At 44.6% G+C, this 25,312-nt stretch overlaps 2 protein-coding genes across 3 annotated transcripts in view; both read left to right on the top strand.

Annotated features, from left to right (window-relative positions):
* Positions 1-2,803: 2,803 nt before the first annotated feature.
* Positions 2,804-3,547, top strand: UBL4B (ubiquitin like 4B). Its single transcript, XM_077336326.1, has one exon. It carries the CDS (start codon positions 2,858-2,860, stop codon positions 3,389-3,391), a length of 534 nt encoding a protein of 177 aa, XP_077192441.1. The 5' UTR covers positions 2,804-2,857; the 3' UTR covers positions 3,392-3,547.
* A 9,343-nt stretch (positions 3,548-12,890) lies between these two features.
* Positions 12,891-25,312, top strand: part of SLC6A17 (solute carrier family 6 member 17) — a 45,269-nt gene continuing 32,847 nt past the window's right edge. The window contains exon 1 of one of the 2 annotated variants that reach the window (XM_077334180.1): positions 12,891-13,171. The gene's annotated coding sequence lies outside the window, so the exon portion shown is untranslated. Of the gene's footprint in view, positions 13,559-25,312 lie in introns of both variants that reach the window. The other variant, XM_077334179.1, reaches the window with a different exon arrangement.

Genomic DNA, 25,312 nt, shown 5'->3' with positions numbered 1-25,312 from the left:
TAGGAAGTGAGTGGGGCCAAGTAGTACTATTGTCCAACAAGGCTTTTGAATTTAATTGGTTGTGCAGATTTTTTTTTAAACATTGCTTTGGTAGAAGCAGGGGTGAAGTAATGTGAATTAGATACAAAATTAGTACACACAAAAGGCAACTTGCAGCTAAGCAATTTAGATTTGGGGAGGATTTTTTTAGTAACTGTTCCAATTTTTTACTCACAAGGAAATTTGGAATTCCGTATTTTATTTGGAGAGTGACCTTAGGCTTTGACAGTTATCCTCCTGAAGTGAATGGTAACACTTCCGGTATAGTATTTTTAGTGCATGGCCATCCTGGACATATGTATATTATTGTGTGGGTTGTGACTGGTAATAAAAATAAGAGTGGTCACAGATGAATCACTTTTTTCTGTTACTGTACCTAGATTGAATTCATGTGACTCTGGTTCAATAATGTGTGGTTGGCACCTGCTTTGGAAAAACATGACAATTTGAGTCTATGCGGTATTGGTCACACCAAAACTGGGTCTGCTCCTTTCATCAGAATTAGTATTTGGGTTGTTAGAAACCTTAACAGTTTTCCCTGGGGCTCAGCTAGAGGTTAGGAACATCTATTTTCAGTTAATTTCTCCTGCATTTTCCTAAATTTTCCCTTCCATTTTTCTCCACTTCACCTGTATTTTTCACATGTTTGTAGTACTGTACAATGGCTTGCGACATGAATGTGTTGTAACTCTGTGTTAACTCTGTGGTATCCTTGATGTCTTCTAGAGCAGGGGCGACCAAACTATGTATTTCCAGATGTCCATGGACTATGATTACCATGCTGGCAGAGGCTCATGTAATTGTAATCAATGAACAGCTGGAGAGCCACAATTTGGCCACTCCTGCTCTAGAGTATGCACTATGCAGTCTCAGTCATGGCACAAATTGCTCCCCTTTATGTTCTGCTCTTCCCTGGGTGCACCTTTTCTAAATTGGACCTACACACACCCACACATACATTGCCATTGCAATGGCTTAACTGAAGTATCTTCCTCATTCTGTCCTGTAGCCTTGATTCTTCCTCATCTACAGACTCAGGTTTCAGTTCATCACATGTTTCAGTTGGCAATCTGAGATTCTAATTACAGCAATCACTGTGCAATTACATACGTTGATTCTGTAATTACATAACTGAGAACAATTGTGTAGTATATGTCTAAAAATGCTACAGCTTCCATTGCCCAATTGTAAGAATTCATACAGTCCCCTTATAGAGCAGTGGTTGTAAAATATTGTTTGACCTCTGTGCCTGAAGTCTGTATTGCTAGTCCTCAATCATTCTGAATTCTTCAATGTGAAATGCAGATATAATCAGAGTTGTTCATGGTGGTAGCCTTATTCTACCACATCAGCCATTCTTCATTGCTCTGTTAAGAAAGCAAAGAGCAGGTCAAGTTAAATGGGAATAACCATGGCTGTGAAATTTAAGCCATATCACCCTAACCTTATGGATCCCCCTTTCCACATCCATTTGTTTTTCATTAGAATTCTTAGTAACTTCCTTCTCCTCCAGCCTCTCCTCATTAGATCCTGATGTAGTACTCCTTCTCTTAGCTCTAATTTGAGTGATCTGCTATTCATCAGATCTAGTTTTAAACATTTGTGGGAGCTTTCTCTATACTTGAATCCTATAAGTCTAGTGTCAGGAGTTTTGAAATGTATAAGGAATTGTTCATGCAGTCAGCATCGTATTGGGGCTTGGAGTGTTGAATTAAGACCAAGGAAGTTCAAATCCCTATTCAGCAGTGAAGCTTTCAGAGTGAATTTGGTCCTGTCATTCTTTCGACATAGGCTACTTTTCAAGATTATTGTGAGTTCCTTGGAAAAGGATGGGATAAAATTATTTAACTCTTGAAAACTTGAAGTGGAATGTACTGATGAACTGATTCTCTTAAAAACACTCAACAAGGTGTTGCTGAATATGAATTTCTTACATCCGGTTCTTGACTTGTGATGGTTTGTCTCAAAGAATCATGGAATCATAGAATAATAGAATTGGAAAGGGACTTCATGGGTCATCTACTCCAACCCCAAGATCATTTCCCTTTCTGTGAAATGCTGGTCATTTTGCTGCTTCTTCCCCAGATCAAGGCTGGTAATTCAGCCTTTTCTAAAAATCTTTCTCCCCTCTCATTCTTCGGTAGCCTTGTGTGTGTGTTGTCAATGTATGTTATTTCCCCTTAATAAAACCTTTCTGGTCAAACATCCAACTAATTTAATTTGAGAGTTCTCCAAGGAAAGAATCCACATAAGCATTGGTGGTGATCTCAGTTACCTCCTGTTGCTTTGTCTCCTTAAAAACTAATTTTCCCCAACTAATCAGGAGTAACAGAATGTGGGCAGATACTGTTGGGTTTAATGTAAAAAAAAAACATTTGCCTTGGGAGCACAGGAATTTTTCCTCAGTATCCCTCATTTTCCATTTAAGGGGGAAATGCTGTTTGAACCAGTCACAGGGATCATCTGAATCCAAAGGTAACAAGAGACAGAAATTTTACTTACAAAATAGAAGCACATCTTACATGACATGCTCCTGTAGGTACATTTAATTTATCGTGAACAGATTAACTTCAAAAAAGGTCATTTATATAGAACGTGATTAATATAGAAATATTGCTACGTTTTTCTGCCAGAAATTAATCTACACCCACAGGTACAGTTTATGAGTGCAGAAGTATTTCTCAAGCATTGACCGTAATAGAATTGTGACATCAGATAGAAATCAGCCAATCACTTCCCTACCCTCTGTTTCTTCTAGGGGGTCTGGCTGTTACCTCTTGAAAGTAGGGCTTGGCTTTCTAGCCCACCTAGCAAAGCAATGCTGCTTACTGTGAAGAGGCTCCTTGGCCAGCAATGTCGTCTCCGGGTATCTGGAGAGGAAAGGATCTCTTTGGTCAAGAGCCTTGTGTCAGAACAACTGAATGTTCCTGTGAACCAGCAGACACTCTTGTTCCGAGGCAAAGTACTGGAGGGAGAACACAGATTATCAGACTATCCAATTGGGCCAGAATCTATTATTTATCTGGTCATTAAAAAGCCGGAGCAGGTTTTCTTTGAGGATCTATCCAAACCAGCCCCTGTCCGACCCCACTCTGTGTGGTATCAACTGTCTCAGGTCCTGGAGAAACACTTCAGAACTTCCGATGCAGTGAGAGTTCTGGAGAGAGTCCTGAATGATTACTACAGAGACCTTGGTATGCTGAGCCTGGAAAATATTGAAGAGATAGCAGGATATATTCTAAATCTTGAAGAAGACCCAGTGACTACCAGTGAGCTTCCAGATCAAGAGGGCCAGCCCAAGCCCCCAGTGTCTGAAACCATGAAGGAACAAGCAACCCAGACTGAACCTTGAGAAATCCTGGAAGAGAAGTGCTGCTGAAAGAACTCTGAGCAGACTCCCAAGAAAGGCTTGAGCTATGAACTTCAGAATAAACCATGATGCTGCAAGAGGTGCACAGCCGGAGGGAATAACTTTATGTACTGTGGGGGGGGGGGGAAGGGTACAAAAAGTCAGAACTTCAGGTTGCATAAAAAATAGTGCTGTGCTAAATTACTTCACAATTTTTTACTTGGTTTGGCGGAATGTAAAATAATCCATGAACTCTCCCCAAATGTCATTAACACCTGTTTCTGTGCCAGTTTTTTACAACTGATTGTGTCTCCAGGGACCATCTAACACTTTAATATCTTAGCACCTCTGGCCAGTCAAGTTGTCACTGTGACTTATGCTAGTAAGGAAGAACTAAGCCCTCTCCCTGAATGGGTAAAGGCAATGGGACATCCCAGCGGCTGATCGTAAGTGAGGGAACATTTTCTTGGCTCCGTGGCCTTGTGCATTTCCTTCTTTTCCTCTCAAATCAACAGAAAAGTCCAAAAAATGCTAGAATGTCAGCCACATTTATCAGTGCCTTCTCATAAATATGCTGCTGGAATCAAACATGCACAAGCTTATCGATGCCTGGCTCCACAGGATTGCATCAGAACACATTTTTAAAACATTTTTCTTCTGCCACAGGTATGGCTGCACATATAGGGATGTGATTTCTAGTAACATGTACAGGTATAGCATGTCATAATACCCATGATGGGGAATGGGTTGAGCTCTCGTTGCTTCCGTTCAAGGGAAAGTAAACTGATGTGAATTCAGAGGATAGGGTTTTGGTGCTTCTAATTCACAGAACACAGAGATGTTTAGCCTGGGAAAGTTTAACATGTTAACAATCTTCACATAGTTCTGAAGATCTCAGGAAAGGGGGACCAAGTGTTTTGCTTATCAAAGAGATTTAATATATATATATTGAAGAATAACTGTTTGGGGGTAGACCCTACATCATTTGCATGAAGTGAAACTGGTCAGAGGGAAGGGGGGGAGCTGCAAAGGTCATGAATGCAAGAGCTGCAGCTTGTGATTTTTTTATTCAAACCTCCAAAGAATACAAGATTGCTGTCACTGGTAATAAAGTTATATCAAATAATTTAACACCTGAGTGGTTAAGAATAGTGTGAGATTTGTTTACTTCTTAGCTGATACAACTAAACCTACGCACAGTCTAGTGATTTGTCTTTGAATCTCTCTCTGGAGGTCCTTTGCTGGAAAATGATCACTTTCAGGTAGGAATGACAGCCACTAAGTGGGACCTGGGGATCCCCTGGAATTACAGCTCATCTCCGGGCTGCAGAGATCAGTTCCCCTGAAGAAAATGAATACTTTGAAGGGTGGTCATTGTGGCATGGTCCCTGTCCTCTCCAGACTCTACCCTCAATCTCCAGGAGTTTCCCAACCTGGGTCTGACAACCCTCCCTTGCTCCACCAGTGGCCAAGGAGGCTACTTTCAGGGCAGCAGCAGAACGTCTTGGTCAACTGAACTATTCAGCCATAGGTTTGTGAATGTTGCCAGGACCATCTCCCTGGCAAGGCTTCCATATTCCCAGCTTTGAAGGGGAGTGGTCAGCATATGAGGCCTGATCCTGTATGCTCTCCAGCTGTCTGATTCTGCTGCCAACCTCCCAGTCCTGGGCTTCACTAGATAGAATTATTTTATATGTCAAAAACATAAGAGCACTGATGGATCAGACTAATGGTCTACTCTGGTCCAGCATCCTGTCTTACACAGTGGCCCATAAATAAAGAAAAAGGCAATCTCTTAAAAGAACCTGCAAAAAAATGCAACAGCACAAAAAGAGGGGGAACCTACCCACTAACAATGAAAAAGCATGAAAAGTCAATTTTGAAAAACAGCATAAAAAGAAACGTATACATCACGAACAAAAAAAAATCCAATGACTACTTGCAAGAAAAAACGGATGAAAACATTATAGAAGAACCGAATGACTTCATTGAAAAATCAGCCACAAATCAAAAAGCCGAAAACCTAATGAATAACATACTGGCTCCTAGCAGGTAATTTCAAATTGTCATCTTCAAATAAACGCTATTTTCTTTAAATGTGAAGTGTGCTTCTTTCTCTTCCACTAAGCCACCAATCAAGTGAAGAGCTGAAGATGCCATTTCTTTTTAGCAAGCTTACTCAATGCAAGGTCACACAGTAGCCACGCAGCTGCTCTGAAGGAGGTGATAGACTAATTGCAGAGAACAACAGTTGTGTCTCCCTTGTAGAGGAGGTTTAATAATTGTCCCATTCTTAAGCTCATTCTCCCATGCTTGGAGTGATGGGGAATATGTTACAAAAATTATTTTCATAAAGTCTCATATTGCCAGTCTCCAGAAGTGAGGATGCTCAAAATCCTATATCTTGGCTCTGCATGCACTTCAACCATTGTCTTTTGAGCCTCTCCCTCCAGTCCCCCATGTACTCTGGTATTCCCATTCCTACACTCCCACTAACTCCTGTTTCCATCTGTCATTCACCCCACCCCACCCCCTCATACCTAATGACTTTCTCCCTCCCTTCTTCCTTCCTCCCAATGGGCTGCTTCTTAGGCATTGTGGTGGCGGAGAAAGAGTGAGAGAGGAGAGTGGAGGGGAAGAAGGTGGTGGCAAAGGAGGCAACGTCTGCTGCGGAGGCAAACGGAGAGGCCCAACCTGCACACACACTGATGGGGAAGCAGTGAACCCCTCCTGCCTCCTCCTGACAGAAGGAGGAGGGGGTGGCAGCTTGTTCCAACCAAGGGGGGGAAGGGGATTGTCCCTCCAGCCATCCCACCTGAGGCAGGTCTTTTTGTTGTTCTTGCTGCTGCCACCAGGCTACATAACAAACCTGGGTGGGTCAGTTCTGGCCCCCTAGACCTTATGTTCAACAGCCCTGCTCTAAGGAATCTGCCCCAATGCTCACCTAGCAGTAACGCCTGTTCTACATTTCTTGATCCAAAACAAGCTTCTTTCCTCCATTCCCTTTGAGGCTTGGAAGGTTAGGTGCAGGAGGCCCATATTTACATAGGTCTATTCATTACCAACTTTCCCAAGGCTGTGAGTAAGCATCTGTTTGGTAGAGGGGCTTGCCTGTGGTGACTTGGGAAAATTATGCTCTTTTTGTAAACAAAGGGGCAGAAGAATGTCCCTCCTTGCAGCCCCCACCCACCTCTTCTTTATTGCTTTCAAAAGAGTCCTAAATGCCTTGCGAGGAGGATAATAGGAGGAGCCAGCCAGAAGGTGAGAGAGCAAATCCTGAAAGCAGAACAGAATAGAATACTGTGGAGATGGCTTGACGTCAAGGAGAGGCTTTAAATATCATGAGAGGCAAAAGAAATCACATGGCAGCTGTGAAATATGAGCTGCTCTGTAGAAGTACAAGGCTGGGGGAAGAGTGCACATTTGCAGGCCCAGAAACATCATGTCTCCAGCTAGCCCTCCCTTTGCCAAGCAGAAACTAGAGAGCCAGAACAAAACATTACTTTGCACTTTTACGCTCAGCTAACCGGTTATCTGATTTCCAGCTGTGTTACTTCGTGCGGACAAGTCAGCTGATGCAAAAACTTCATGCTTTTCCTGGCAAGTAGCAACAGCAAATGGACCAGCTGCAAGATTATGTCTGACCAGCTATTGTTAGTTGCTGTGTCTGGTTAATAACTGGAGCGTGGAACAGTCGTCCCTCTGCCCTGTTTGCTCATTAGCAATTAACACAGAGTTTCAGGAAATCCTGGTTGAGAAAGCCTGTCCTAGAATCTGAAAGAGAGGCTGGATAGCCATCTGATGGAGAGGCTGATTCTGTGAAGGCTTAAGGGGGTGGCAGGTTACAGTGCAGGGGGTTGGACTAGATGACCCGTGAGGTCCCTTCCAAATCTATTATTCTATGATTCTATGAACAGCAGGCTGTTTGTCTGGCTCTGGAGCCTCCACATTCAAAAGCAATGTGCCTGTATTTACCAGATGATGATGCCAAGCAACAGGATATGACTGTTTGCAGTTTGCTCTATGCTTGTATTAGATGGGATTACTGGCCTATTTGCGCAGCCATATTCTATGCAGTGGTGCAATTTAATTTTAATTTTCCATGAGGTGAGCTAGGCCCATGAAGACAATGATGCTTGCTGAATCACCAGCTCTCAACATCTTGAAAGGTCTGTGGAATATGTGTGATAGGACCAGGAAATGGGGAATTGGGATCTGGAGGTACACTGGCCATAATTTAACTATAAAGAGTTACATGAGAGAACCTTTCGTATGTCAGTTTGGGGGAAATTATACTTTTATGCAGGGCCAGTTCATAACCAGTTCTCTAACCAAGCCACCTAACGGACTGCCTGCAGGCAGCATGATGAGAAAGGTCCTATCTGATGAGCATAGGATCCACTGAACCGCAAACATATGACAGGAAATCCTGGAATTTCCTGGAATTATAGCTCATCTCCAGACCAAAGAGATCAGTTCCCCTGAGAAAATGGCTGCTTTGGAGGGCGGACTCCATAGTCTTATATTCCATCGAGGTCCTTCCCTGCTCCAAATCCCACCCACCCTTGATTCCACGCTCAAATCTTCAGGTATTCCCCAACCCAGAGTTGACAACCCTGTGGTGTTTCAAAGCAGTTCACAACAACCTTCCCTTCCTCTCCCTAAAACAGTCATTTTGTGAGGTAGGGCTGAGAGCACTGTGACTGGCCCCACATAGGGTTGCCACCCTGCAAAGCAGCTATTTTCTCCAGGGGAACTGATCTGTGTTGCAGGGGATTCCAGGGGATCCCCACGTCCCACCTGGAAGCTGGTATCCCTAGCCCTAGGTCACCCAGCTGGTTGCACGTGGAGGAATGGGGAATGAAACCCAGTTCTTCAGATTAGAGGCTGTTGCTACTAACCACTACATCTACCTTTTCCAACCTTTTGACTATGGAGGAACCCCTGACATAATTTTCAGGCTTCGAGGAACCCCCAAAGTTGTGACCTGCCCTTTCAGAGAAGTGGGCAAGGTAGGAAGATGAGGGAGCTAGCCTGTCAATCAATCAATAATTTACCATTTCCATAGCCAGTTTGGTGTAGTGGTTAGGAGTGCTGACTTCTAATCTGGCGAGCCAGGTTAGATCCTGCACTCCCCCACATGCAACGAGCAGGGTGACCTTGGGCTCGCCACAGCCCTGATAAAAGCTGTTCTGACCAGCAGTGATATCAGCACTCTCTCAGCCTTACCCACCTCCCTCACAGGGTGTCTGTTGTGCGGAGAGGAAAGGGAAGGCAACTGTAAGCTGCTTTGAGCCTCCTTCGGGTAGAGAAAAGTGGCATATAAGAACCAACTCTTCTTTCTTCTTCATTGTGGAGAAAGAGACTAGGCTGTAGAGCAACAGAGGAATGATGTCTAATGATGTCATCAGCTATCCAAACGTCTGTGGAAGGCCGTGTAACCCTGGGGAGCTCCCGCATAACCCCTGCACTACACTAAGTAACTGAGAGCAACAGCAGCAGAGAAAAGGACAGCCACCCTACTTGGCTATAGCACTGACCCCTTTGCTTCTTATCATTTTCTTCAGAATGCAGCAATAATACCTATTTTCTCACAGGCCTTAAGGAATGCTGTTGTGGCTTTTAAGAGATGTATGTATTGGAAGGAGAAGTCTGAAAGATTGCAAATAGCTAGAGAAGTAACCCTTCCTGGAACTTATCTCTGCGATGTGTAGTTTTCTTGGGATCAGAAGCTAGCAGTGATAAATCTGAACCGGTCTAGTTGTCGTTGTTAAAGCTGCCTGTTTCCTGAAAACTGACATTAAAAAAATCGCATTAAATCCTTCCTACAACACCTGTGGAGTGATTAGCTCTCTCTCTCTCCTTATATCCTGTATTTAATGAGGTTTGAATCCCCCCTACAAAAATCTAAGGTATGAATTGTTCCTTATTATTCATCCTCCCTTTCCATTCTGTCATCTTGGAATTGCCATGAATGAATGGCTGGTGGCCATGTGATTTTATCTCCATGGTGACAGATGGCAGCAGTAAGATGTAAGAATCGGGATCACAGGAGGGCGGCTGCAAACCCAGCAAGTTATTTATAGGCTGCTGTTGGTGAATTTATGGAATTGCGTCTGTATTTGAGTGCTGGCTTTAATCTTTGCTGTGTCTCAGGTGGGGCAGGGCAAGGGATTATTCTCCACAGACATGCATCATACAAATCCCCGGAGATTCTGCATTGAGGGAGGCTTCTCTATAACATATGCTATCTCTGATCAAGCTGAGATTGGGAAGGTGACCTTTGCCTTCATTTTCTTCATCTTGAGATGCTCCCATAGACTCACTCAGACTCCTAAACCAAGCAGCTTTACATATCTGTGCAAATGCTGTTCACATTTGCTGAATACATTTGCAAGAACTTGAACACATAGCCTTATACTAAGCCAGGTCAAGGTTGGCATTCTCTGCAGTGGCTCTCCATGGCTTTTCACATGCCCACTGCCTGATGAGATTTTAGCTATTATTTTCCTTTTTGGATCTGTCAAGAGCAATCCTAAACAGGCCTTCTGGGAAGTGAGTCCCATTTTTTCTAGTATGCTTACTCTCAGGAAAACTTTCTTCAGATTGCAGTAAACAAGTCCTAAATCTTTTATAAACTCAGGACAAGACATTTGCATACGATGTGCATTCATCTGTTTTCTGTCTTCTTACCTTAATGACACACCAAACAACCAAATCCAACAAATGAATGTATTGATCAACTCTGTATATTTATTAATTACATCTATCATGAAATTCTGGGTAGTGCTTACAAGGTTCCCAAGGTCCCACTCAGGTACTGTACTTGATCCATATCCATATTGCTTTAGTTTAGGAAAGCTGTTGTATCATGTTAGTTGGAATCACACTGTAGACTCCTCAAAAACTGTATCATTCCAATATCTCGATGAACCTCTTTAAAAAATGTTTTAGTTATTCTTTTTCAGCAAAGTGAAGCGATTCTCTTTATTTTCTTTGGTTACCAATCCTAACCATCTTTCCTTGCATGACACTCTCTTGTCTGTGGACATACACACAGGCTAGCAAAAATCCTTTCATGTAGTAAGCAAACAATGTAGCTATTAAAAGTGTACCAGGAAGAGGATCAAAAAGTTGTTTTTTAAAAGTGTAGCATATCTTATGGGTGGCCCCTACTCAGGCATATGTTGCATTTGGCCATCACAAGCCACAAAATGTATTTGGTCTGACATCATCAGGCTTCCATACTCCTTCCCCTCAGTTGTGGTGATCATATCGACACCAGGCTGGTTGAAGTAGGAAGTCTTAATTTTAACCACTGTTTGTTGTAATGTCCAGATTCAGGCTCTCAAACACATGGACAAGGTGTGTGTATGGTTCTTATCCACAAACCATAAATCAAAAACAGGATTTGACAATCAATTGAAATACTGGTTTCAGGTGGATAGCTGTGTTAGTCTGTAGTTGTACCTTAGAGATGAACAAAATTTTCCAGGGTATATGTTTTTGTGAGACAAAGCTGTATGTATCTGATGAAGTGAGCCTTGGCTAATGAAAGCTTACATGGGGAGGGGGGTGGAATTACTGGTGTATGTCTAAAATACACACCTGTTTTGTTCAAGCATCTGAATTTGAGTGTCACATCAAATTGTGGTCCTATTGAAAAACTTCCCAAACCAGAAGTCTTCAATCTCAACCCAGTAAACCCAATCTCAAGGGGGGGGGGGGGAGACTGTGAGCCGAAGGATTTCAGATTCATTTCCATCACTTACCAATTGTAGAATAAATCCTTGTTGGTCTTAAAGGTGCTACCGGACTCTGATTTTGTTGTGCTACTTCAGACCAACACAGCTACCCACTTGAATCTATCCAATTGTAATTTGTTTGTGACACTTGAATACAGTCTGATCTGGCTCTCATTTTAGCCAGTTACAGTAACTTACTGTGGGACAAATCAACATAGGTTTTTTTTTCCATTTACTTAAATAAAATGAAGCCAGTGCATGCCAACAGACTATGTAAGCTAATTGACCTGATCATATCAGTTAAAATGGGAAAAAATAAGAACCATTGTAGAGTGCTTCTTCCCATCACTATGCATGGATGTGAAAGTTGGACAGTGAAGAAAGATGACAGAAAGTTGCTTCATTTGAAATGTGGTGTTGGAGGAGAATTGTACAAATACCATGAACTACCAGTGGATCAGTGGATTCTAGACCAAATCAAGCCTGAACTCTCCCTGGAAGCTAAACTGACTAAAATGAGGCAATTGTACTTTGGTCACATTATGGGAATACAGGAGTAACTGGAAAGGACAATAATGCTAGGAAAAGTTGAAGGGAGCAGAAAAAGAGAGAGACTCAACATGAGATAGATTCAATAAAGGAAGGCACAGCCCTCAGACTGCAAGACCTGAGCAAGGCTGTTAAAGATAGGATGTCTGGGAAGACATTAATTTATAGGGTCACCATTGGTCAGAAGTGACTTCAAGGCACTAAACACACACTCATTCTCACACAGAGACAGTCTGGAGTGGGTCACTTGTGAATGCTGTTAAGTGGGGACAGAAAGTGGTGGGGAATTTATTTCTGAATCACAATCTTCTTGGTCTTTAAGGTGCTACTGAGCTATTTCATGTATGTTTAAGTCAAGATAAGCATTTGGTTTGCTTTCCAGAATGAGAGATTCATCAGTTTCTCTTTAAGCACCAGCTATTTGTAGAAAGGGCCTGCTCTGCTCCTGTTCTCTCCCAATGCTTAGTCAAGAGCAGGGGTAGTCAAACTGCGGCCCTCCAGATGTCCATGGACTACAATTCCCAGGAGCCCCCTGCCAGCGAATGCTGGCAGGGGTCTCCTGGGAATTGTAGTCCATGGACATCTGGAGGGCCGCAGTTTGACTACCCCTGGTCAAGAGTCTCTCTGTTCTTCAGTTCACCTGCCTATAAAGCTGCTGGTGGAATCCTGTTGGCAAGCTGTTTTCCATGGCTTGGGCTCCTGCAGAGCATTGTGGAACTGGGGCTGTGTATTCTAAACATTTGGCAGAATATGGTGGCTCCAGGGGCAGGGCAGGGCAGGGAAGGCAGGCAGGAGCCGTGGTGGAACAGTGTGTGGCTGAATGTGGCTGAAGGCAGTATTCCAAGCTCCCAGGCTTTTCAGCCCCAAAGACAGGTTTCCTGAAAAAAACACTGCTTCACTAGCTGTATCAGTAAAATGCATTTCTTTGTTTGGTTTTACACATTATAAATGTGATGTGTGAAAGAACTGAGCTCGAGGTCCAAGGCATTAGAACATTAGAGCCACCAATTGGCTCTGGCAGACTGGTTTCTACCCAAGACCCAGTAGGTTTGTATCTGGTATCCGCAGCTGGATAGGTTGGCTAGTGGAAGGATCTGTACCCAATCACCCGCAGCTGCAGGTGGATCCTTCGTCCCATGCCTTTATTTGTTGGGGGGGAGGGGGCTTCCCAGTGACGTCTGGCACTATCTCTGTACTATGTACTGGAGAGCTGAAGGCTTCCAGCGCGTCCCTGGTCTTTGACCCCCGCAGGGACCTCACCGTCCATGTGCTAGCGACGAGCCTGCGCCGGCGAGAGACTCCCTGGCCCCCGCCGGGCCGCGGGATGCGCGCCCTCTTCCTCCTTGTCCTGCGGGCGCAGCATGAGGTGTGCTGGCCTTCCCCGGGCCCCGGGAGCCCCCCTGGCGGCCTGGCCGCGACTCCGACCGGGCCCCGGCTGCCCCTTGAAGGCCGGGCCCACCCCCGCGGGAGTCTGCTGCCCGGCGCCCAGGTGAGTCCCTCGCGGGGAGGCGAGCCACCGAAGGGCCGCGCTTTCCCCCCGACTGACGCGCATCGCCGAGTGACTCAACCCTACGTCAGCCGCGCCCAGGCGAAGGACCAGCTCCCGTCCTCGGGAAAGAGAAGGCGCTCGCCCAAGGTGCTCCCGCCCGCCCGCCCAGCTCTCTCCCGGGGAGCCACAGCGGGCTGGAGCCGCACCCGGGCCCGGAGGGCACCCTCAGGCGGCGGCCGGAGCAGCTGCGCTCCGCGAGAGAGGCGCCAGCCCTGAAGCCCGAGCGCGCCGCTCTGCGTGGCCATCTCCATCTCCGCTCACCTTCCTGCCCGCCCGGCCGACGCCGCTCTCTCGCTCTCGCTGTCCCCGGCGCGGGCCCTGGCCAAGGTAAGGCGCCTCGCCCCCCCCCCCCCGGCCCGGCAGCAGTTGCGCGACTTCGCCTGTTCCTGCCTCGCCCTCCCTCTGCCGCTGCCCTTCCCCGAGGGGGGACCTGCTTGTTTCCCTCGCCCGCGGCTGGCCGGCGAGTCTGGGAAGGGATCGCGCCTCTCCCGGGGGGGGGGGGGAGGGAAGGCGAGGCGAGCGCATCACCTGAAGGCGAACCAGCAGCGAGCGCTGCGCCACGGGAGGACCACCGAAGCCTTTGCGGGCCCCGCTGGCTGGCGGCGAGAGGGACGGAGCACAGCGGGGGGCCGGTGGAAGGGCCGCCTCAGGCTCCGGCCGCGCTTGGCGGTCTCCCGCGTCCCTCCCGAAGCCTGACCTTGGTGGTAACATTGGGGGCGGAGGCAGAAGCCATCCCACCCGCATGAACAGCTAACGCCGGAGCCAGAGTCCCCCCCCCCCCTCCCGTTATGGCAGCGCAGACCAGAAACCTCATTTTCTCACTGCGAATGGGGTTGGAGAGAGGCTATTCATAGCATGGCTTTTGTGGTCTGACACTGAGGAAAATAGCAGTTGTGGCAGGAGTCCATTTCTGGGGCCATTTCTACCTCGGATGGAAATAGACTCCACCTCCCAGTGGAAAGAAGTGTGCAGTTCATTTATATAAGTATAAATTCATTTGCAAGACTTTGGCTGTTAGTTGCTGTGATTCCTGGCTGGTGCATCAAAGACCTTGGCGTTGACAGGTCCAGAATGGTTTTATTTACAGACAGACAGGAAGGATGGAGGTTTGACTGTAGCATACCTGCCTACATGAAATAGCTCGCGTGTGGCCTCTACTCTAGTGGAGCTTCACCATTCCCAACCAACCCCTTAATGACTTTTGGAGAGATATGTCGTGCCCTAGATGGACTATTCCCATGGTGCCACCATATCCCACAAGTGGGTCCTTGGGAAGTTTCTCACCCATCTCCAGCTACTTGTCAAGTGCTACCTCCTCTTTCACTATCAACCCATGCCTGCAACCAGGTCTCTCTGGATTCCTCATGTATGCCTCATCAGAGACATTTCAAATATCTTAGACTGCCACCTAGAATCACCTAATAGGTAGGCCAACATGGTATAATGTGCCCTGGACAAACGGCACTGAATTCTCATGACCCCCCCCCCTATAAATTAGCACATCTTATGGCTGAGACACATAATGTCTACAGTGACATGAAACTGTATGATAATTCAGTAAGGTCTCTTCTGTGGTGCATATTTTCTCACTCTGTGGTTTTGCAGTAAAATGAAATCTTTTTAGAAGCACCTCTTTATGCATATTTACTGTATGTTTTAACGAAGACTGTTTCATGTATCGTTGATTAGTAATGTAAACCGCCCTGAGCCTTCGGGGAGGGCGGTATATAAATCTAAATAAATAAATAAATAAAATATTAATGATGTTCTCCAGGAAACATGACTTAGGATGCCTGTCCTCCAGAAACACCATTCTCTGATGGTGACTGGAATTAATGTGGACCACTAGTTAGAATGGTGGCTCTAGGAAATCCAAGATTCTAACACTAACTATGGATTAATTCACTGGGTGGCCTAACCCTTATTTGTAAAATAAGGGTTCCGTGCATTGCAGCAGCAACAAAAGAGGGGGCCGGGGGATGCATTTAGAATGGCAAGGCAATTTGTGCTGTTAAAAATGCCATAGACTTTATTAAAGAATAAAAAAAAATGTCAAGTCCCTCAGAGGCATTGTGGTGACCTCTGAGATTATTCAGTCAGAGCTGTCTCTCCACCTGTCCTTCCCATCTCTCCCCTTCTCAAGGGTAACCTAAGGAGAGAACATAAGAAGGGCCCTGCTGGACCAAGTCAGTGGTCCTTTTAGTCCAGCTGCTGCATCCTGTCTCACAGCAGTGAACCAGTTGCCCCAGAGGGCCAACAAACAGGAAAGGAGACAAAGGCTCCCTAATGTCTCGTAGCACTGGTGCTTATAGGTTGACTGTCTCCAAATGCGTCCTTTCTCCTTCCAGTGGCTCTGGGCCTTATACCTGTCTCTGCCTGCCTCTGCACTGCCTTGACTGCTCACAGAACATTTCCCCTTCTTTGGTTGTTATTACTACAGCAATTTTTTGACATCTGAGGGGGGAGAACCAAACCTCACTCAGCATATGGCAGAACAAGGAGAGGACATGGCTATTTCTGGGAGAACATTTTGGATTTATTTTATAATGGTGCTGCTGTCTTCCGCAACTGAGTGGCTCTATTTCTAACACTCCTTCCCGGGCTGCTTTATGTAGGGAGATGGGGATTTTGCTCTTATAATAGATTACTATTCTCTTCTCTGCCTTCCAGTAGAAAAAATGTTGTCTTGTGAATATAATCATGGCATTAAGGCAGTCATATGATTAGTGTCTTTCACTAGGTTCAAATACAGAGTCATATTGTTACAGCTAGTGTATACTGGTATACCACCAATCAAGAAATGAAAATAGCCTGTACCAGATTAATAGAGTTGTTTATTCACTTTCTGGCTAATAATGTTGCAAAGTTCTTGGCTGGTCATTAAAAAAGAGGAGGGGGGAGAGAGACAAAAGAATTTGATATTGGGAAAGAAAATTCACATGTGCTTTTGTAATGAATGTTCTGGCTCTCCCTGCCGGCTCCCTGGCTCTCTCTGCCGGACTTCCAGATGATCCTCTGGGCATTGTCTATGTAATATATGATATATCTCAGTGCCACGACACCCTTATTCCAAGTACAAAGGCGCTGTTATATATAATATATAAGTAGTAATATATCTGTTATAGACATCTGTTATATATTAGTAGTACTATAAGTATCAGTATATTTCCAAAGCTCTTTTGTAATTTTCACAGCATTTCATTATAAAGCAGATGATGGAGTAGTATTTTACACAGAGAACTGGGGTGGTGAGATTGTGATGAGCCCAAGGATAGCAAGTGGATTCATAGTTGGGGGCGGGGGGGGGGGGTTAAGCTAACATCTCCCGGCTGAAGACCATCAACTACAGATCTACACTCATTCTGCTGTAGGTGGTGTTGGCTCCTGAGATCACAGATCATCTCCAGGGCTTTACATATGGGTGTGTTATACCATCACGTTGCTACTAACGTATGGCAGCCTTATGAATTAACAGCCTCCAAAATACAGTATTTGCTGGCGTATAAGACTACTTTTCCCCCCTGAAAAACATGCCTCCAAGTGGGGGGGGGTCGTCTTATACGCCGGGTGCACTTCAGTTGGGATAGACATAGCTGCCCATAGTGGCCCATAGTACTGTATTTTGAGTGGAAATGTTGGGGGGTCGTCTTATACGCCCAGTCGTCTTATACGCCGGCAAATACGGTACTTTATCTAGCAGCCGTGTTCAGGCCTTGCAAATAGAGGTCTGTGGTTTCCTTGATTAAATTAGTGCATCTTGACTCTTGTCTTCTCATACTGTAATAAAAGTACAATAGTCCTTGTTTAGTCATTTTAGCTTCTAGGGGAGAGTTCAGGCTTGATTTGGTCTAGAATCCACTGATCCACTGGTAGTTTGTACAATTCTCCTCCATGGTATTTGTACAATTCTCCTCCAACACCACATTTCAAATGAATCAACTTCCTTCCTGTCAGCTTTCTTCATTGACCAACTTTCACAATCATGTATGGTAATGAATAATAGTATGGCATGAATTATTTCGATTTTGATGTTGGTCATGGTGAAACTGCAAACTTAAATGGACTCCGGGGAATGGTAGAGGACAGGAAGGCCTGGAGGATCATTGTCCATGGGGTCGCGATGGGTCGGACACGACTTCGCACATAACAACAACAACATGGTGAAACATCTTTACACTTAATAATCTTTCTTGGCTCCTCCATGGTTATCCTTTCCAGTCTTAGTCTCCTTCTAATTTCTTGGTTCTCCCTTTTGGTTGATGATGAAGCCAAGGAATAGAACAATTTCTCTTTCTTCTTCATCAGCCTCAAAGTAGCTTAATTTCCCAGTAGTTATTACTATTGTCTTCTTCATGTTCAGCTATAATACTGCTTTGGTACTTTCTGATTCAACCTTCATTAGCAGTCATTTTAAGGCTTCAGTATTTTCTGCCACTAATGTGGTATCATCTGCATATCTCAGATTGTTTCTTCCACCAATTTTCACTCCACCTTCATCTAAATCTAATCCAGCTTTCATTAGGATATGTTTTGCATACAGATTGAAGAGACAGGGAGATAAAATACATTGCTGTCTGACACCATTTCCAAAGGGAAACCATTCTGTTTCTCCATATTCTGTCCTAATATCAGCCTCTTGTTCAAAGTACAGATTGCCCATCAAAACAATCAGATGTTGTGACAAACTCATTTCTTTTCAAACCAACCATAGCTTTTCATAATCCACACCATCAAAAGCTTTTCTGTAAACTGTGAAACATAAGCTGATTTTCTTCTGAAATTCTCTCATATGTTTCAATAACCAGCAGAAAGTGCCTCTTTCTTTTGTGACACCAACTTGAAAATCTGGCATTTCTTGTTCCATACATGGTAAGTCTCTGTTGTAAGATTTTGTGCATCACTTGTATGAAAATGAATGTGATGGTTGATAGTTGCTGCAGTCTATGACATCTCCTTTTTCGGAACTGGAATATCAATTAAGTGTTTTCTCTCTGTGAGACATTGTTTTGTTTTCCATATTTATTGGCATGAATTAGCACTTTGATATTGCCTGAACTCCTGGTGATTTGTTTTAAAAAGATTCTTCTTGGAAGAAATCTGTCATCCTTTTATCTCCTCTTTATAGTTTTTCAGTGTATTGTTCCCATCTTTTCTTTATTTTATCCTGTAACTATTCAATTAATGTATTTCCATGTTTATCTTTGCTTTAGATTTCCTTTTTTTTTTGGCTTTTGTGGAACAGATCTCTTGTCCTTTCCATTTTTTGTTGTTCCTTTTCATTTCTTTTGGGTATAGGAATAATCTTTGCACATTCTTCCTTGATAATATCTCTGTTTTCAGCCACCTGTTGTTCTTCTGGACCTCATTTGATTGAACTTAGTAATACTCACTTGTTCTTTACGTAATCTTTAAACTTCAGGAATGTTGTTTGGATTGTATTTTGGCACTATTAATATTTTGGTGTATTTCTTTAGGTATATTTTAATTTTTTGATAATAAAAATTCATGGGCTGTACCATAGCATCTGGTCTTGTTGCAGCAGAAAAACAGAGCTTCTCCATCTTCTGGTTCTGCTTATGTAATCTATTTGCTTTCTGTATTGGCCATCTGATGATGTCCACATAAACAATAATCTGCTTGGCTGCCTGGTTTGCAATGAACCAATTGTTGCCTTCACAGAATTCTACGAGTTGCTCTTCTGCTTCATTTTGTGTTCCTAGACCAAATCTTCCAACAATATTTTATTCTGCTTTGTTGCCTACTTTGGTGGTGTTCTAGTCAGCTATGATTATCAGTACATCTTGTTTAGGTGTGTGATCACTTCCCTACTGGACACTTGCATAAAAGCTTTCGGTTTCTTTTTCATCAGCCTCTGTAGTTGGGATATAAACCTGAGTGATGGTTATATTGGTAAACTTTACCTGGTAAGTAGAGAAGAGAATCAGAGTATTCCTTTTTGCTTTCCCAGAAAGACTATTAGGTCAATTGTGGATCATGACAGTAACAGTATATATTTATAGGTCATAATAATTTTTAGAAACAGACTAAAAAGGGATAGTTGTAAAGGTGGAATATCATTACAAATATGGTTTGTTGATGATGGCTCTCAGCAACCAAGAAGCACAACATGGACATGTGAAACATACACAAGAGATAAAGCCAGGAAACACCACTGGTGCAATAAGATACAAAGAAGGCAACTCCCCATGGAATTATGCATAGCTTATTGTGATCCACTGCCTTTTAATCCTGATGCAGATTCAGTACATGTTGAGTATATAATTTATGATGAATCTCATGGGGCCCTGAAGCTACCTGTGTTTAGATCCCTCAGTGCTGCTTTTGGCATTTGAGTGGCTCTAAATAGGCACGTTTTCCATGGTTACAGGAAGAACAAAGCACACATTTGGAAGAGCTGTTACAATGTACTGGCTATGAACTAGTCAAATCTGAACTCTGCTGTGAATTCAGTGGTTGATCTTAAGCAAGCATCCAGCTCTGTATTTTACCCCTCATCAATATATAAGGAAGCTACTGGACCACTGTGTAGAGTTGAATTTAACAGCAGTTGCTCATGTACATTGAAGATCATAGAGTGGTGCCTTGGCTGGATCTCTTCCTCTTAAATGGTGTGAGATTTACCACCTCCCTGCACAAAGGCAGCAAGCTAATTTTTGCTTGCCTGCATAGATTTCTGGATCTAGTTTGATTCCAGGATGCCCTGTGGGATTTACCAGAGCCTGTGGGCAATTCCCTTGATGAGCTTATCAACCATTGGAATAATGATCTTTGGTCTGCCATTGATCGAGTCTCTCCCTGACACCCTCTATGTCCTCTGTCTTCCTCTGCCCCTTGGTATACTGCGCCGATGAGAAATACAAAGAGGTAGCTCAGATGGCTAGAGTGGTCCTGGCAATGGTCTCAAAGTGAAGCAACATGTTACAAGCTCAGTTGAAAGTCTATGAAGTGGTGGTGAATGCAGCAAAGAGGCTTATTTTTCTACCTCCATCATGTCTGCTATGTCATCCAATCTTGTACCGCTTCTTTTAGTTGAATAATGCTCTGGTCAGTGTCCCTTTTGATCATAGCCAGCTCAACTGTTCAGTGTAGTTAAGAATGTGATAATGATTTGGTCTTCAGCTGTGACTTTTTTACATACTTTTTTGTAAGTAAAATCTCACACCACCAAGACCTCGCTGCCAGATTGAGGGGTAGTAGCATATTGGAGTCTCCATTGGTTCCATCTGATCCTGTTTTGGACTACTTCAGCTTGCTCTCCTTGCAGAAGGTTGACAGGATTCTGATGGGTGTGAAGCTTACAATCTGCTCCTTGGATCCTTGCCCCTCTTGGCAAGGAAAAGAGATGGTGAGGCCCATGAGGAAGATTATTAATCAGTCTCTCTCTCAGGATTGCTTCCCTTGAAGGCTCATCCTAAGAAGCCACCTCCAGATAAAAAGGACCTAGCCAATTACCACCAGTGTAAAATTTACCATTCCTGGAAAAAGTAATTGAGAGAGCAGTAGTTGAACAGCTTCAGGTTTTCCTAGATGAAACCACTACACTTGATTCCTTCCAATCCAGCTTCAAGCCTAGTTTCAGAACTGAGACTGCTCCTGTAGCTCTGGACTCTCATGGCTCTTTAAAGACTGACACATTTCAGAAGCTTTTGGAATACTGTATTCCATTGCTGCAGATGTCAAAGACAAAGACAAGTGACCAAGTTGAGTCAGTTGGAGACCCTCATAATCCCTGCCTTGGAGAAAGTGCTACGGTCAACAGGCTTTGGGTAGGGGTGAGTAGGGTAGGGGAGTGAGGCAGCTGCACATTCCCACATCTCTCTGCCAAAGTCTGAAATTCAGCAACAAGCATGAACCACAAGGGGAACTGTGATGCTCCCCAGCACCACAAGCAATCTTCAAGCACCACCATTCTACAAGGATGCCAGCTCCATGGCATTATCCAGCCACACAACATATTCCCTGCCCTCCCATGTGTAACTGCACAGGTGCATATCCAGCAACTTCCTGTACAGTGTGCAAACACAGCAGCCACTACTGAATGCCTGCTCCCATCCCTGACCTTTGCATAACTCCCATCCCCCAATCGCATTAAGACTGTAACATGCTACACTTATGTGTAGGGAGCCTGGAGAGCAGGCATTTGTTATGGCTTCACCTCTAATTTAATTCTCCCTGAACTGTTGAGGCAGGGAGGCAGGAGAAGAACTGTGCACATTTGGGTCAGCAGATTAGTAGGCTCCAGTTCAGCTAACTCAGAGGGCCTCCTCTGCCCCTGATCCTCAGTGATTCACCTGTGCTGTGCCCCTTACATAAACACCAGGATTTTCTCTCTCACCTACATTGCTGCACACAGTGAACCTGGCTCAGCCAGTCATTCTGTTCTCATGCTCACATAAGCAAGCAGATTTGGTAAATGGGCTAGAGGCTTTCCCTAGGCACCTGCATGTGGGAAGCTGCCTGTATGTGGGAAGCCACTTGGATGGCTCAAGGAAGTGTGGCCCAAGAGATTCTGCCTTACACACATGAATAGCCAGCCATCTTTCCAGCAGCCCAGGTGGCAGAGGCAGGAGCCCATTGTGCCCTGGCTGGAGCAGAAGGTGGTGGCAATGGCAGGCAGACAATCACAATGCCTCAGCCAAAGGCAGCAGGCGAGTCCCAAGGAGACCAAACCAGCCCTCACTGCCCCTTATGGCTGCCAACTCCAAGTTGGGAAATCCCTGGAGTTCTGGGGGAAGACCCTAGTTAGGACCCTCTTTTAGGGAAGGGAGGGACTTCAACAAGGGGGATAATACCCTAATATAAACTCTTCTAGTTTATATTAGTGCAAGAGCCACAGATTGCCAGCTCCAGCCTCTGAGATATTTGTTTGATATGTTTGTCCTAGAGAGCTGGCATACCTGAAGGACTGCCTCTCCCAACTCTTCCATGCTACTTGCACTCACCATGGCACAATTTTGGACAGCACCTGGTCCTCAGGAAATCCATCTTGCCTCCATTAGGGTGAGGGCTTTTCCCACCATGGCCCATCCTGGTAGAATGCCTTATCAGAAGGGGCACATCCACTGTGGGACCTGTCAAGCTTCCACAGGGCATGTAAGAATAGTTCTGGCAGGCCTTTGCTAATCCCTTTATTTTCAGTGGCTATTGGTCTGCTAGCTGTTATCTTTATGGAATATTTCTCAGTACCAGGAGAAGGTTAATATTTTAACTGCCTCTATTCCTGTCTGGGGACGGAGGAGATGACCAGAGATGTAATGAAAAGAAGATATATGTCCCCAAACTTTGGAGGGGAATGGCAGTCCTGAAAAAATGCCACAACAGACAGCCCTGTCCCTATAGCTGCCAAAGCACCAGCCGAGATCCTCAATGGCCCCACCTGCCCCAATGCTGTACACTTGGACAACACAGATGCTCTGGGGTACTGTGGGCAGGAGAAGACCTGGAAAAGGGAAGGCAGAGGGATGGAAAGTATCCCTGATGGACAGGAAGAAATCTCCATCCCCAAACTGCCACATGCCCACGTAAGGGGAGAACACAGGGAAAAATCTTGGAAGGGGTGTGAGAGGGAGAAGAACTTACCTGGTGGTTACCTGGAACACAAGCAGTCTGGGGGTGATAGAATCTCACAAGGCTCAGGAGAAGTAGTCAGGGAGGGGAACAAAGAACATACCCCCCTTCCCTAAACAGCTAGGGTGAGCCTAAAGAACTTGGAGTAGCCAAAACACGAGGAGCAGAGGCGTTAGCAAGGAGAGGGAGAAACAGGAGACAGTGATAGTGGGGCCCAGAGAGGAAGTGGAACACACCCTGAGAGGGAAGAGGGAAAAGGAAGGGAGAGGCATGTCCGTATAAGTACAGGGGGCGGAGGTAACACATGGAAGGAATAAAAGGAAGGAAGAAACAGGAGGTGGGAGGAGAAGGGAAAGAAGAGGTAGGAGGATGGATGGACATTAGAAGGCTTGTTGTTGAAATGAAGGCACAATAAACGAGTGTTGAAGACACAGCTGATATTGCCTGTGAGTTTCTCTTTGAGAAGCACGACAGCTGAAGGTGGACGGAGCTAACGACAGCCAGGGCACCCTTCTAAAATTCCTTTTAGTGATGAACCTTATGGTTCATATTTATTTTTAAAAATATTGTGAGCCACCCTGAACCCCTCATTACCGGAGAGGGGTGGGATACATACAATAAATCAAGTTATAATATTGTGTACAAAAAGCAAAATGAAGTCGAGGACTAATGGGTTTATTGTAGCATCAGTTGGCATGGCCCAGAGCTCACATCATCATGAGCAAAGTGTCTGTAGTTCACAGACCTATGCATAGGCAAAAAGGAAAAATGTAACTAGCAGGGCCAAAGGCTCATGAAATGCACAAGGTACAATTTGCGATATCTTTGTTCAAATGACTACAAGATAAGCATGATGACCATTTACAACAGTAGTATTGACAAAACTAACAATGACTGGTAATACAGTCTTTCTAGCTTGGCTAATTTAAGTTCTGCAGTGAACTCAGCTCCTCCTCTGGATAATGCCTTGTCTTGGGAACATATATATATATTGATTTATAGGTCGCCCCTCTCCAAACAGTCTTGGGGTGGCTCACAACAACATAATTAAAAACCTTTACAGTTTATAAGTGTTAAAACTACATCAACTAAAATCCTTATCCTTGATAATTAAGCATCAGTTTTCCCATATTGTTTCTGGAAGTTAAATAGATGGAATGCTGGTTATTAGCCATACATAAGATGGCAGGAGTAGGGGTCTGGCTGGGAGCCCCTTTCTGATGGTCATAGCTATCCTCAAGCAAATGGCTGGTGGAAGAGTGCGTTTTATAAGCCCTGTGGGACTTAAAAAGCTCTGTGAGGGCTTGTGCCTCTGCTGGCAGCTCATTCCACCAGGCTGGAGCCAGGGCTAAAAAGGTCCCAAGCACACTTCTCTGGGGTCAGGGATCATCAGCATGTTGGAATCAGCTTCCTGTTCAAGGGTGCCAATGCCCTCTGTGACATCAGAGCAGTTAAGCCATGATGAAACTGACATAAAAGCAGATTAGCCAATGGCATCAACTAAAGCATGGCAAACAGTGAATTGAGGAAGAGTTTGCAAGAACAAATATATCCAAGAACAAAGATAGTAATATATGGGGACTGAAAATGGAGTCCATCACAGCATCTCATATTTATACTGTGATATAGTATACTTTTCAAGATGATTAGCTTTGATTAAAGATTAGTTTCAGAATGTTTAGACATTGTGCCTTTTTGAAGCAAGTGCTGATGAATTCCCCAAAGAAAGTTATCTGCAGGCTTCACTGTTGCTCAGTCACATCTCTACTTAAGTCTGTGGAAAATCACTAGGAAATTCAAATAAGATTTTGGTTCATACATCTCTTTTTTGTGTAAACTACCCTGAGCCACAAGGGAGGGCAGTATAAAAATGTAATAAAAAAATTAAGTCAAGCATTCTCATTCACTTGGGTAGGCCCTTTGGTTGTAGGGGTTAGGTGCATGGAGTTATAATCTGGCAAGCTGGGTTTGATTCCCCACTCCTCCTCCACATGTAACCAGCTGGGTGACCTTGGGCTCGCCACAGCACTGATAAAGCTGTCCTGACCAAGCAGTGATATCAGGGCTCTCTCAGCCTCACCCATCTCACAGGATGACTGTTGTGAGGAGAGGAAAGGGAAGGTGATTGTAAGCTGCTTTGAGACTCCTTCAGGTAGAGAATAGCGGCATATAAGAACCAACTCTTCTTCTTCCATGTCTAAAAAGTCAGTCACTGATGATCTGAAGTAACCACTATGGAGGCAGCATGGTGAACAAAATTGTATAATGTACAGTCATCTGGAAGCCTGCTAGTGCAGCAGAACATGAAGATTGTGTCATATCTCTTGCTATACTATGCAGCAGAAGATGGAGGGATCAGCACCAAGGACAGCATCCTTGTCTCATGCTGTCTCTGGGCTCTGTTTTTTCTTATGGGCCTCATTCCTTACTTTGGTGTAACCTCAACTGGCCATTGTGGTGGCCATCTTGTTGGCTATGATGAAGACAGAAAAG

This window comes from Paroedura picta, chromosome 4 (genome assembly GCF_049243985.1).
Source record: "Paroedura picta isolate Pp20150507F chromosome 4, Ppicta_v3.0, whole genome shotgun sequence".
Lineage (NCBI taxonomy): Eukaryota > Metazoa > Chordata > Lepidosauria > Squamata > Gekkonidae > Paroedura > Paroedura picta.
This window is presented reverse-complemented; position numbering and strand designations above follow the sequence as displayed.

Coding starts and splice junctions, on each gene's coding strand:
- UBL4B (XM_077336326.1), top strand. CDS start 2,858: ATGCTGCTTACTGTGAAGAGGCTCCTTGGCCAGCAATGTCGTCTCCGG.